Raw genomic sequence first — 14,575 nt, forward strand, 5'->3', positions numbered from 1 at the left:
TCAAGAAGTTATATTTTTTTCAAAGTAATTAATTAAGAGTATAATAGGTAAATTTTTTGTCATTTCTTGATTTGTCAAAATAGACAAGTAATTAGGGACAACCAAAAAAGGAAAAATGGACAATTAATTAGGGACAAAGGGAGTAGTATATATTGAGCTCGTCGCATTGGGCTTCCTAGAGTTGATTATTTCTCTTGTGTGATTTGCTAATCATTGTATAGAATAAAAGTTTTACCCGTGCACACTCAAATGATAGCAACTACGATTTTTCATGTCATAAAAATAAATAAATATGTATTATAGTACATAATAGATACAAAACTCAAGGTTGCTAAATGAAAATAATGATCTAACTTTCTAAAGTAGCACATGTATTTGCTCTTCTTTAATTGCTATTTTTTCAAAAAAATTAAAATTGAACACATCACATCACATTTTTTATATGGACCACTTTGGCCCAAAAAGGCACACTACTGGTTAGCTGTAGCAGATTCTGTGGAAGGAAAAGATCAAAGGTTTGATTCTGTCAAGACAACAATTTTTAGAATTGTAATCATAATTTATTTTAGGTTATAATTTATAATAAAACGTAGAATCTTTAAAAAAAAATGTTTAATTCTAGAACATAGAATCTAATTAATTAATCAAATTAAATTAACTAATTATTATCAATAATTAGTCTAGTATATTTTATCAGAAGGCTAAGAAGTTTTTTCTGTGAATACCAGGGGGAAAAAATTAACAAAATAAAAAATCAGTGAACTCCATTCTTGCGCTTCTGCAGCCATCCTTACCCCCAACCCCCAATCTCCCCCACCCCACGACTGGCCTCAACTTCTTCCCCCTGTATTCCAGGAGGCCATTGCTACTCTCTTTCATCACCAAATGTTGAAGATAATCGCTTGATTTCCCAATTTCTCATCTTTTGTTGTTGAATTTCTTCAATCTGCTTCTTGGGGTTTAGCTTCTGCCAGGTGGGTTTGCATGTTTGATTTCTTTTTATTGGTAAAATGTATTTTTCTTGCAATATTTTTCAGATCTGTTCTTGCTAGGGTTTTTTTTCAAGAATATGACCGGTTGGGGGTTAGATAATTGGGTAATTTCAAGATTTTGTTTTGGGGTTATGGGATTTGATGTTTTTGGCATTTAGGGTTATAGAAGGGGTGGGGTGGGGAATTAATTTGATATTTGATTATGGGGTTGTGAATTTCTCATCAAGTTAGCTCCTTTTCATTTTTTTAGGGTCTGGGTACTGTTTATTGAGAATTTCTCTGTCGATTTTTTGAGAATTGGAGGGATAAAATGTGCCAATTTTTGCACTAGGGGGTAATTGAAGCTTTGTGAGAGGTAGTGAGATCATGGTGCCTTAGGTTTGACTCCTCATCAGCATTTGGGTCTCTGTTTAATGTATATGTTGGTATTATTCTTACTAGTGTGTTAAAGAGGGTGTCTATTCATACCTGTGGGTGAGTTGTAAATTTTGGAAATATATTCCAACTTATTGGCAAAAAGAAATTAGTATGGGGAGATTACAATCCAATTACAAATAAGACATTACTGAAGATTAATTTTATTTGAAGACATTATTTATGTACCTTTTAGGCCTTCAAAATTCTCCCTCTTTAAGTTATCATGGAAAGAGAAAAGGTATACATGTTGTTTTAAAGATGCAATCTTTGGCACCCCCGCAGCACCGGCAAAGGGTAAATAGGTTCTTGAGTTCTAAGACGGACAAGCATTCAACGGATTCTTCAAATCCTAGCCACACCCGTCTCAACACGACATAGGTGTGGATCGGGTGTGGGATCCGCACCGGATTTGGTTAATTTAACTTGGGAGTACTTTGACTACATTTATGACCGAAAAGTTTTAGTTCAATAGCTTTAATTAATCAAAATATATTCTTTATATGTCATAATCTACATTTATTGGCATATCCCAGCGCCCGTATCCGTACTTGGATCCATACCCCCAAATTTTAAAATATATGTGATGATGAATCCGACTGTCAGATCCGCACCCGTATCAAATGCCCGCACCCGAATCCGGGCAACTTAGTGTTGTGCTTTCCGAGTATCTTGGCTTCCAAGGAAGAATCCATTTTGAAAATAATCTCAAATTTATTACTCACATCTAGCAATTAATTATGGTACTAGCTAATAACTTGTTGGAGGTAGCCAACATATTCTTAATGCTGAAGAATATAACTTTACCTTTCTAAAAAAAAATCTAGCAATTCTTTTTGAGTGTTATTACAGGCGGAGGTACCTTTTGGAGTGTTTTTTGTGCTTGTTCTAAATGATGAATGTCTGATTCGCCTCTAATTTTCTCGTATTGGTAGGAAAATGGACGGAACAGCAGTGCAAGGCACCAGCAGTGTTGACTCATTTTTGCGGAACTATAAGCTTGGGAAAACACTTGGCATTGGATCGTTTGGCAAAGTTAAAATAGCTGAACATACCTTAACAGGGCACAAAGTTGCTGTCAAGATTCTTAATCGTCGAAAAATCAGGAATATGGACATGGAGGAGAAAGGTATAGGAGTTAGGGAGTGCAGTCACATTTTCCTTACTATCCAAAGTATATGAACACCGTTTCTCCTTTTTACCCCTAATTTTTAAGGTAAAAAAGGTAAGAAGTGGTGAGGTTGGAAGAAGGACAAACTGAATCTTGCAAGATGAAGATTGATGTTTAACCTACTGTTTGGCCTGCTTTCTTCCTTCTTATTTTGTTTTTTTTCTGTTCTATCTGATCTGGAACCTATATAAATGGATGATTAGATTGTCAATTGATTTGAATGTGGTTGAATTTTTCTTCTACTTTAACTTAAACGATAAATCTTTGATTCTTTTTCACTCAAAAGTTGCATTGATTTCCATATATCAAATTTTTGTTCTCAAATCTCTAGGTGCTTGTGATTTGATTAGACTAGTGCCCAGTAGGATATACCTTGATGGAGGATGATTTTTGTTATCAATGATTAGCCATTGCTTGCTCTTGGTTCTAGTGTACAATTATATATATATTTTTCCTGTTTATGGATGTTTGGACTGTGTTCAGAGTTTTATATTGCTGACATTCTGCAGTCCGTAGAGAAATCAAAATATTGAGATTGTTCATGCATCCTCATATTATACGGCTTTATGAGGTCATAGAGACACCATCAGATATATATGTTGTGATGGAGTATGTGAAATCTGGCGAGCTATTTGATTACATTGTCGAGAAGGGCAGATTGCAGGAGGATGAAGCTCGTAACTTTTTTCAGCAGGTGGATGTGCCACTTCCTTGCATGAGTTTTTTCATGCTGTTTAACTATTTTAAAGTAGTTATGGTATTCTAATTCTTCTAAAACACAGATAATTTCTGGTGTGGAGTACTGCCATAGAAACATGGTGGTTCATAGAGACCTTAAGCCTGAAAACCTCCTTCTGGACTCCAAATGGAATGTGAAGATCGCAGATTTTGGTTTGAGCAATATCATGCGCGATGGTCATTTTCTGAAGACAAGTTGCGGAAGCCCAAACTATGCTGCCCCAGAGGTACTGAAGCTTCTGATTCGAGTTAACAGCAATTACTTTTTTGTGGTTTTGCCTAACTGATTGAAAAAAGAGTTGTGATTGATCACAATACTTAGAATGTATGCTGCATTTTGACTTGTCAGTATTTTTTTTCCATGCTTAATACATAGTTTAACCCCCCCCCCCTCAAACGGCTGTGTACTCAACTCCCCTTTACACACCCCTTGACCATGGGAACCATTGGAGTGGGAAAAAATTCTTGAAATTGGAGAGAACTCAACAATATAATTTAACGGCCAAGAGGAGGAGAAGAAAACAATCCAAATAGTTCCCAGATTAGTTTTGTTTGAATGGATTTGTCTATTTCAAAGTGGGGGAAGAAGAAGAAGAATGTGGAAGAATAATATTTAATTATAATTTTTGATCTTTTGACAATTTTTAAAGTATTTTCTTTTTTTATATATTGTGAAATGTGTTGGGTTGTGATTGGTTCGTGAAATACACTTATCAAAGGAAAGCGATGAAACATAAAAATGGTGTGTATTAGACATTGGGGTGTCAAATTCGGCCAAAACCCATTTGGCCCGCACATGTTTTGAATGGGTTGGGCATGGGCTACATTACAAATGAGTTATGTTTGGGTTCAACTCATCTTAACCCATGATAGAAGCTAAGCCCAAACTCAACCCATCATTTTTCATTTTTTTTTTAAGACAAAGGAAACCCGTAGTCGCTATCCTTTGGGTACGCACATGGTAAAACCACCGCTCCTATGCAATAGCTCGCAAACCACACATGAGAGGTAACCCGCACTCGGCAATCCCGGTGCGACGAGCTCAACCCAGAAGGCAAACCCATTGCTTTTGCCGGCAAGGGGTTTTGAACTTGAGACCTCCAACATGGAAGTCCCAAGCCCAAACCATTGGGCCATCCCGAAGGGTATCATTTTTCAAACTTCAATGTCAATAATTAGAGTTCAACTCATGATTATCCAAGATAAATGTAAAATTTTGAAGATGGTATTATGTCATCATTTAGATTATCTTAATATTTATGACATTTATTTTTTTGACCTTTTCATTCTATTAATAAATGAAGAATGTCACTATATGGAGATTTTATGCAACACATAATAATGATGATTTTACTTTTTCCAAATTTTTCTCAAGTTTTTTGACCTTTTCAATGTCTTAATAACAAAGGACTCTATTTACTTTCATTTTTTTTTGTATATTTCCTTGTTTTATTAGATTTTTGTTTTTGGCCAAGTCAGATTAGAATAAATTTATTAATTTGAAGTCTATACAACTATTAAGATTGAAAATGTCAGGAATAGATATATGTTCCATATTGACTATAATGATAATTACCATCAATACTTTAAATGCCGGATATGATAATTAATATATTTATTTGCTGGGATATGAACGAGTATTTTTTTCCACTATTTGTTAAGAAAATTAATTGAAGGAGTTGCCTATTTAGAGGGTGTTTGGATTGGCTTAAAAGTCAGTCAAACCAATAATCTTATTACTTCAATCCGAAGTTCTTAGTTACTTCGACTGGATGAGTCCTAGTGAGGGAATAATTAAGTCATAATTCATTGGTTGATTGTATCATTAACTAATTTCTTTTTTTGGTACGAGGAACTTATCATGAATCCACTGAAAGTGATTGACAAATATAAAAAATAACTTAAAATAAGTCAAAAATTACTTAAAATAAGTTAGGAAGTGTTTGACATGGTCAAAAATGACTTTAAAATGTCAAAAACCAAAAGTAGGTCCCCCCCTATTTTTGATTTTTTGACTTAAAAGTCACTTCGGTTTAATCTTTTATTTTTTACTTAAAAACTACTTTTTTTTAAGCCAATCCAAACAGGCTCTTAGGCAATTCTATTTTTCGGTACAGACTTACCCTATAGGGTAATTTTGGTAAAAGAAAGAGAAATAATGTCTACTTTTTTTACTTCTTAAAAAACATATTTTTGTTGGACAAGTTTATCATTCAATTATTTTTCTAATATTTAAAATTTTAAAATCAACATTAAATCTTTACTAATTTATACTATCTTAGATTTATTTTATTCCTTCTAATGAGTATCAATTTGAATAGGAATCAATTATGATTTTTACACCAACAAGGGTTGTGGTGGAGTGGTAAGTACTACTTCATTTTTAACTAGAGGTCTCGGTTTCGAGGTCTCCTAGGTATGGAGTCGTCTTTGTTAGGGTGCACTGGATCCCCAATGTGGGACTTTCCGGCACAAATCCGAGTTTAGTTGGGCTCCAATGCGGGTACCTGACACCGGATGGGAAACCAAAATAAATAAATATGATTTTTACACATTAGTATTAAATGCAAAGATACATAAAATTTGTATGCATTTAATAGGATTTTGACCAATTATAGATTTGTCCCAAATTAAAAATCTACATATATTTTAAATGTATATCATCAATAGAATTGATGTCAGACATAAACTAATCATTTATTTAAATACTCAATTCAAACTACAAACACCACAAAGGAAAAATTCCAAATATTTCTAAATTGTAACCATTTAGGACTAACTTTTTACCACAAGTAATAGGTATGGAGATCTGTTTGTGGATATTCGGTTGAGAATGTTTATTGATATCTTTAAAAGGAAAGAACAAAACTTGTATCAAGTTGGGCGGGTTGGGCTGTGGCAAGGGGCAAATGTAGGCCCAAATTATGGTGCACGTGAACCCATGGTCTCTCTGCAAAATTAGATATTTTTTGTACATATTCTTGAATTGATCTAATATTATCTGTTGACTCTCATACTCCAAAAAAATTGAATGGTGTATTTGGTTGAATGTTGAATTTTTTACCCCAAGGTTTAGGGATCAATTCCTACTTACTACTATCTTTTTTCTCTTTTTTTTTGAAGTTGTGCACCCATGTTTTAGAAATCCTAGATCCGCCTCTGGCTATGACCCATCGTTTAGCTCATCTTGACCCAACTCATCTTAGCCCAAGTAGGCTATGGGCATGGTTGAGCAAATGACCATTTATGGATTCAACCCATCTTAGCCCAAACAACCCATTTGCCACCCCTTAGGCACACTTTCTGGAAAGGTTTGGTGTGTAAAGTTATTCCCATGGTTAAAGGGGCATGTAAAATGGATTTGGATACAACCTTGGGGGGTAAACTATGTATTAATCCCTTTTTCCCTTTAAAAAGTGCTTTTTATGCTCATTAAATTCTTTTTTTTTTGATAGCCATTAAATTCTCTCTTTCTCTCCGTAGGTTATATCAGGTAAATTGTATGCTGGCCCTGAGGTAGATGTATGGAGCTGTGGTGTTATTCTTTATGCTCTTCTCTGTGGCACCCTTCCATTTGACGATGAAAACATACCCAATCTTTTTAAGAAAATAAAGGTATATTTTAGTTTACTTGAAATCCAGCATGTTAATGTTGATCCTTCGTTCAATTTTATCCTATATTGATTTAGCTACCCCTTGGCTTGAAATTATGTGTTCCAAAATCTGCGACCTGATTGTAGTCCGACTCCGTTTCATGTTGGCATTCAATTCTAATTGGTGGGTAAATGACTACAACTTTTGGCCTCATATCCTAATTTTCATTATTGCATACATAATGAGTCAGATGTTGTGTGGGTAGCTCCACTTTTCGTTGATGAGGCTTGAGTATGTTACTGATTTATTCCATTTTACTATGCTGGTCAACTTTTTGTTTTCCAGTTCTGCCCTTCCAAATGTATCATGTCCAGGAAAAAACAAAGATTGTTTAGATCTGCTGGGACCCAATCTCACCCTTTTTTGTTGTTTTGGATAAGTGGACATGATGTGAAATGCCAAATGGAAAAGGAAAAAGAAAAACGATTCTCCATTGGAATGAATTTATGCTCCCTGTCCGTTCCCCAAAAAAGGGAGAGATTAGTTGATACATTTATTGAATCCATTGGGGTTGATCACAGACAATTGCTTAACTTTATATCAATTTGTCTTTAGGGTGGAATATATACTCTGCCCAGCCATTTATCAGCTGGTGCGAGGGATTTGATTCCAAGGATGCTTATAGTCGACCCGATGAAGCGAATGACTATTCCTGAGATTCGCCTGCACCCTTGGTTCCAAGCTCATTTGCCACGTTATTTGGCCGTACCTCCACCAGATACAATGCAACAAGCCAAGAAGGTTAGATTGAATGTACATTTGACTTATTAATGATTAGTCTTTTTTCGCCTTAATGTTTCACATGCAACAAGTTATACATGGCAGGATAGAAATTTTCCCCAGCTTTTACTTATTTACTATCCCATATAAAAGGCACTAAAGCAGTATTCTGTTGATCAAACACAACTTATTTCTTGATTGTAATGTGATGGAATCACTCTAGGCGATTTCCTATCTTCTTTTGCATCTTTGATTGCCTTAAATGGTAGATTCTATTTATTTAACCTACAACATCTTTCTGTCGCCCTCCCCTGCGCCCAGGTAAAAGAGTGAAAAAGAATGATCAGAATTGCTCATATATCATGAGCCAGCTTGTATAATTTAGGAAATGTTGCAAGTACCTAAACAATGGGGAAAGTTTATGATTGCTGTGGAAGTTCCTGTCATCAGAGCCTCATAAATCTTCCTTTTTGGTAAAAAGACATCGTAAAAATAAATTAGAATAAAGACATTAAAAAAAATGATCAGCAGTTTCCCCTTATGGCAAACACACAATTGTGCATCTTAAAGAAGGGTCAGATTTGTGATTTGTCTTGCTGTCACAACCATATCTTGTTGCGCTAGATATTCTCCTTCAATGTGTTGATCACGCTATCCTTGTTCACGCATCCAACCTTATTAGCTCTCTAACCCACTTTCATAAATATCACATGTTTTTATTTAATAAATCAGGATCCATTTGGGTCCTTTGAATAAAAAATAAAAGATTTAGTAGTTCTGACCTTCTTCACCCTTTTGTTTGTGATGAAGTCCCACTCTAGTTTTGTTAGTTGTACTCCAGGTCCATTATGCGAACGACACCAGATAAATACAAGCAGATAGTTCAACTGATTATATTTGGGAAGTGCTCCCAAGGTCCAAGGATGTGGACTTGTGGTCAATAAAGTGGGTGCAAACCTTGTAGATCAGGGTCTCCTAATCCCATAGAGACAAAAAACACTTGTTATTTCGTTCCTTATGTTTGAGCCCTAGTGATAAGAATCGGGTTACTTGAATAAACAAGAAAACAATGCGAAAGCGAAAATACTAAGATTAATGACAAGAAATTAGAGCGAAATTTGAGAATAAAATCCCCAAATTCAAAGTAGTTCTAAGAATCCTAATTGATCTTAGTGTTTAGAAATTAGCAGATTAAAGCTAATTTATGATACTAATAGAGTCAATTCAAGAACTTAGATCAAATAGTGATCTAGACCTCTATTTCGAAGAAATTAGAGACAATAATTAGTATATGACTGATTACCTTCTTTAATTTACGAATAAGAACCAAAGATATCAAGTTAAAGAATTAATCTTACCTCTTAAAGAATTGTTCTTAAAAGGTTGTAATCCCCAATAGCCATACACAAAGGTGTAAACTGTAAAGTAGAGAAATTCTCAATTAACAATAATGTTGTCTATACAAAAATAATAAAATCTACCCCTATATATTGGGGAAAAACTATCCCAAATAGAATTGGATTAGAATCTACTTTTATGGAAATAATAAACAAAATCTAACTAGGAAGCTTTAAGCTAGGAAAGCATATAAAAATTATACCAAAAATTCTTCCCCAAAGAAATAAGGAAAAGTTTCCAAATTTGACCAAAACACGTGGACCCTTCCCAAGTCACTTGTATGCGACTCTTTCCCCCCTTTTGGGTGAGGATTTTAAGCTCATTCTTTTGGGGAGAAATTTCAGCCGCATGTGGGCTTCAATCTTCTTCCATTTGGGCTTGGACTTGAACCATAAAATATGCATAGCACTCAGTCCATTCTTTCTCACTATTCTTGGGCTTTTCTTCCATGATAAACATCTTCTTGATTTCCCATTGAAACCCTACAATCTTGGCTTGCAACTCCTTAGCTTGAGACCTTGACGATTGTCTTCTTAGGGCTTCTACAACATCATCCTTGTCCATGGAGCTATCACCTGGTGCTCAGAGTTATCAGGTATGTGTTGGTGGAAGGTAGTAGGAGCCTAGTGAGATGCATGCAAGCTGGCATGGATACAATTGTTGGCCAAAAGAATTGTATTTAGGAAATTTCTATATTCATTGATATGCTTGGGACGTTTTGGTGCATCACCGCATCTTCTTTGATTTATTTATTTATTTTTCCAAATGCTTCTTTTATCACATTTACTACAATTTGACTTGTATGGTTGTTGGGGTTGTCTTTGTGGTGACTTCATATGTTAAGTTTTTTGTATGACCTTACAGCTCTTAACATGGTTTCCTAAACCAGAAGAATTCTCATCTAGTCAAAATATCCTTGAAAAATATTTGATTGCAGATTGATGAAGAAATTCTTCAAGAGGTGGTTAAGATGGGATTTGACAGGAACAACCTTACTGAGTCTCTTCGCAATAGAGTTCAAAATGAGGTAAATTTTCGTTATCAGCCATCTACTTTTTTCCTGGATTGCCCTTTTCCCTCAATTTTAGTTGTATTTCAGGGCACTGTTGCGTACTATCTGCTCCTGGACAATCGCCATCGTGTTTCCACTGGCTATCTTGGAGCTGAATTTCAGGAGTCCATGGTGCGTCTTTGCTTGTTTTTATTGAATAAAGCTGCAGTTTCATTCCATCTGCTTTCTTAAGAAGGAGCCAATTAGTTCGCCAATATTTAATGAGTTTCTTGCCCATAAACATGTTACATCTTTATGACAGTCACTGAGTTCATCAACATTAAGCTTGGGTATATAGTTGTGGTTGATTTTTTTGCCGTTAAATGTGTTTAATTGGATGTATAAACATGCCCTTACAGGAATATGGTTACAACCGGATCAATTCTAATGAAACCGCTGCTTCCCCTGTTGGTCAACGCTTCCCAGGAATAATGGATTATCAGCAAGCTGGTGCAAGACAGTTCCCCATTGAAAGAAAATGGGCTCTTGGCCTCCAGGTTGGTTTGCTGCCTCATGCAAATAACTAACTTTGCTCTCTCTTTTATTTTTCGTTTAAATAAGCTAATCGTTGGACAGTCATATGACCCTGCTCCTCTACCTTCTCTTACCCCCCTAGACTGTAGCCCTGGGGGCTGGACATTCATACTTATTGATCAAAGAAATATGCAAATGGTTATTTATGTTAACATGTGAGTGGAGGGAAGGGCCAAGTACGAGACCTTTGTTGTTATTTTTATGATGGAAATTGAAGTACTGATAATCATTGAAAACTTCCGTGATCCTATTTTGTATTCAATCTGATTAACTTTGAAAACATCTTGTCAATTCCATGTATAATAAGTATAGGCTCATGCACGTACAGCCTCTGTTAATTTGATGGGTTCTCTTGTGAAATTTTCTAGACAATTTTCTTCTAAATTCTGTTCAACAGTATGCTATACATAATAAACGCTTTTTTGTTTTTTTTGCTACAGTCTCGAGCGCATCCACGTGAAATAATGACTGAAGTTCTGAAAGCTCTGCAAGAACTGAATGTATGTTGGAAAAAGATTGGTCAGTATAACATGAAATGTCGATGGGTTCCTAGCGTACCTGGTCATCATGACGGCATGGGTGTTAATTCCATGCACGGGAATCAGTTCTTTGGAGATGATTCATCCATCATTGAGAATGATGGGGACACAAAATTAACAAATGTGGTCAAGTTTGAAGTTCAGGTAATGAAAAATTTCATGGATCATACATCTAGTTTCTGTCTAACTTTTTCATACAGGAGTACATGAATGTTGCTTTGGCCTTGAGATAGAGTTTAGAGGGCACACTTGTATATCATGAAAATAAGAAAAGCTTTAGTAACATGGTCAATCTCAATGACATGAACAAAGAATTGGGTGAGAAAGTAGTTTGCACTAGCAGTAGTGAAGTATGTTGCACATAATTGGTGGAAGTCTCACTTGTATGCCTGTATTCTTTCTAAGTGGATGTCTATATCTATTTTATCATTTATAGGGGCAGGATTTCAGCAACTATTAATCTGTATGTATCCCAAATTTGTAGCTTGCTTGTTCTTGATGCTTGCCAATGTGTTTTAGATGCAAATCTTTGGAAAATTACTGTAGGTTGGTTTCAACATTTGAATGCATATGAATTGGTCCTTGTTTAATCTGAAGAAGATAAAGTGTTACTTCTTTGGTGATTTCATCACTTCTGTCCAAAACCTTAGTAGACAAAGTTACCCGATATTTGTGTTGGTAAGAGGTAGAAAGTACCTGTTGGAATTAGCCGAGGTGCACACAAATTGGCCTGAATAGGACGGACTAATGAAAAAAATATTCCTAATTGGTCCGTCTTTCAGAAAGCAATAGAATTTCTCTGTTCTTTGGATCTGCTGTTTTTCTGAGTCTTGCACAGCTTGTATGGTTCTGAAATTTTATTTGATGTTTGTGTTCTTTTCGTGCAGCTTTACAAAACCAGGGAGGAGAAGTACTTACTTGACCTTCAGAGGCTTCAGGGTCCACAGTTCCTCTTCCTGGATCTCTGTGCTGCTTTTCTTGCTCAGCTTCGAGTACTTTGAAGTCTCTGAAATAAGGAGCTAAGTTGGAAAGCTCGTGCTTGTATATAATTGGTATACCAGCTCAGTTACTGCATTTTGTCTTGTTAACAAATTTCACCCTGCTTGGTCAGAGGTGCCTAGCAACTTTTTTTTTGTTGATTCGCTAGGAGATCTAGCTCACTCTCTTTTTTAATGTTTCTTTTAAACGTTGTCAGTGTCTATGGAATTTCAGTTACCTACAGTTTCTACTTACAGATTGAACTGCAAGATGCGCGCGAGGTCTCTCTTTGACCCATTTACTGTTAGGATCTAATTTACTTCCCTCCCCCTCTTCTCCCCTATCGACCATCATTTGGAGTCCTACATGGATTTTCTTGTGTCAATTTGTTTCCTTTCTCTTAACTCGTTTGGAAACTTTGCACAATGAATTGACAGTAATGTTTGTCTTCTACTACATAAAAAAGTCCAAACATTTCCGTTTTCCACTTGGAAAACATACAAATTAACACAAATTTTAACTTGTACAAATGATTCTGTCAAACATTTTCAACTAACGAAGCATATTGGTTGGAGATCAATAGAGCTCCAAAGGGAGAATTCACTGTCATAAGCACTCTCCATCGACGAAAATGCTACTTCTTCCGATGAATTCTCTTCATCCTTCTTCTCAGTCATTCCAACGTTACATTCTTCATTTTCCCTCTCCTTGTCGAGGTTCCTTTTGCATGCATTTTGAAGCCTGGATAATTGGTCAGACCGCGTTAGGCCTCCAGATTTCATCTTCAACTTTAAACATTCTGTGATCCCATTGAAAGCATAAAGAGAAGCTGAAAACTTCCTCTCGTAATTCATCCTCCTCATTGCCTCACTTACCATTGATGTTTCTTCCCCAAAATCCATCCCCTGTTCCATTGTCTCCACCATTGATAGCTCTTCAGCTAAATCAAATGGTGAATAGTTACACGATCCAATTTCGTTGAGAAATTGGAAGTCAATGTTTGACTCTATTATATCTTCAACATCAGTATTAATTGCCTCTTCTTTCTCTATAATCTCCGCGCTCAATCTCTCATAGTTATTCACAGGCTGAAAATTCAATTCCTGATTATAGCCATATTGAACTATGCTTGTTAATTCTCTTGTAATTGCACTTATATTAGCAATCGCGTTGTTATCAGTTACATTGTCTTCAGGGTAATTGAGATAATCAGTATACGACAAATCTGAAAAATCAGCTACTGTGTTTCCAATTTTTTCTTGTTGCTTCTGCTGATGATGACCAATTTCAGCCAGAGAGGTAGAACTGGACGAATCGTCATCATTAGCAGCAGCAGCAGCTACGGATTTATTTCGTTCTCTGAGTCTGGTGAGAAGAAGTTTAGTGATTTTCGGAGGCAGAGCTGAAGTTGAAGGAGAAGAAGAAGGCCAGAAATTCGTGCGAGTATTGGCTCCACGAAGCAAACAAGCAGCTTCATCATAAGCCCTTGCTGCTTCTTCAGCAGTGTCAAAAGTCCCAAGCCATACTCTTATTTTCTGTATGGTGTCTTTTATTTCAGCAACCCATCTCCCTGATGGCCTCTGTCTAACTCCAACAAATTTCTTTCGAGCTCCATTTAGGATGGCTGCAGCATCATGAATTTTCGTTAGTCCTTCAGCTTTTCTCTTCCTAGCCATTGTTTTTTGTGTGTATTCGATGTGCTTCTCTCCCTGGGAGAGCGAATGGGATTAGATACCTTATTGGTCCTAATCGTAAAAAATGGATATTAGGAATTGTGCGTAATAAACATGAATGGATAGTTAGTAGTTTTTATACACAAGTAAATTGAGATGTCAATTTCATATTTTTATATGAACAGGCAAGGAATATCCTGTCAAATGGCAAATTATTAGAGTTGAAAGGTGCTTTTCCTGTTTGTTAAGACGCATTTGTTTTATTGCTTTGGCTTTGTTATAGCAACATATGGAGGACTATATTTTAGTATATACTACTAAAAAATAAGAAACAAAAGGGATATACTGTTATTTAATAGATGGTTTGACCCAGCATAAGAGTTGCTTCCTCTTTCAACCTTTTTTTTTTTTTAAATTTCGAGAAAAGAGTTAATTTATAGAACAAAAATCAGTGGCTGTGGCCTGACTTGGTCACTAGAATAAGTCCACTTGTTATTCAGTATGAAATGATTAATTCAGATTATGTCACTTGTCGATCAGTTCGATACATATTTGGTGACCTTTTCCCCTCCAGAAATTACCCGAATGATCTTGATGATGAGTGATTTTGAACTTTTGACCTTGCTTACCTCATAGGTAAATCTACAATATCAAAAGTTAAAACTATTAAACTTGAAATTTTACCCATAGAAAACGAAATCAAATGTTCAAAA

The 14,575-nt window shown here is 35.7% G+C and overlaps 2 protein-coding genes across 3 annotated transcripts; one reads left to right on the forward strand and one right to left on the reverse strand.

Moving 5' to 3' along the window:
- Window positions 1–496: 496 nt before the first annotated feature.
- Window positions 497–12,458, forward strand: LOC125847066 (SNF1-related protein kinase catalytic subunit alpha KIN10-like). Of its 2 annotated transcripts, none has more exons than XM_049526775.1 (11): window positions 497–515; window positions 2,342–2,535; window positions 3,087–3,271; window positions 3,360–3,542; window positions 6,799–6,930; window positions 7,525–7,710; window positions 10,025–10,114; window positions 10,187–10,270; window positions 10,498–10,635; window positions 11,113–11,355; window positions 12,099–12,458. In XM_049526775.1, the coding sequence occupies exons 2-11, from the start codon at window positions 2,346–2,348 to the stop codon at window positions 12,210–12,212; spliced, it is 1,545 nt and encodes a 514-aa protein (XP_049382732.1). In that variant the 5' UTR covers window positions 497–515; window positions 2,342–2,345; the 3' UTR covers window positions 12,213–12,458. The 2 variants fall into 2 exon arrangements, with proteins under 2 accessions (XP_049382732.1, XP_049382731.1); XM_049526774.1 differs by lacking the exon at window positions 497–515 and adding an exon at window positions 718–974.
- Window positions 12,459–12,692: 234 nt separating this feature from the next.
- Window positions 12,693–13,885, reverse strand: LOC125847071 (ethylene-responsive transcription factor ERN1-like). The gene has a single exon (XM_049526779.1). The coding sequence runs from the start codon at window positions 13,863–13,865 to the stop codon at window positions 12,738–12,740; it is 1,128 nt and encodes a 375-aa protein (XP_049382736.1). The 5' UTR covers window positions 13,866–13,885; the 3' UTR covers window positions 12,693–12,737.
- Window positions 13,886–14,575: the final 690 nt, after the last annotated feature.

This window comes from Solanum stenotomum, chromosome 12 (assembly GCF_019186545.1).
Source record: "Solanum stenotomum isolate F172 chromosome 12, ASM1918654v1, whole genome shotgun sequence".
NCBI classification, from domain to species: domain Eukaryota; kingdom Viridiplantae; phylum Streptophyta; class Magnoliopsida; order Solanales; family Solanaceae; genus Solanum; species Solanum stenotomum.

What these genes read in the sequence shown, in the direction of transcription:
- LOC125847066 (XM_049526775.1), top strand. Translation starts at nt 2,346, where the DNA reads ATGGACGGAACAGCAGTGCAAGGCACCAGCAGTGTTGACTCATTTTTG. An exon ending in ATCTTTTTAAGAAAATAAAG is followed by an intron (nt 6,931 to 7,524) that starts GTATATTTTAGT and finishes ATTTGTCTTTAG; the next exon opens with GGTGGAATATATACTCTGCC. An exon ending in GCAATAGAGTTCAAAATGAG is followed by an intron (nt 10,115 to 10,186) that starts GTAAATTTTCGT and finishes GTTGTATTTCAG; the next exon opens with GGCACTGTTGCGTACTATCT.
- LOC125847071 (XM_049526779.1), bottom strand. Translation starts at nt 13,865, where the DNA reads ATGGCTAGGAAGAGAAAAGCTGAAGGACTAACGAAAATTCATGATGCT.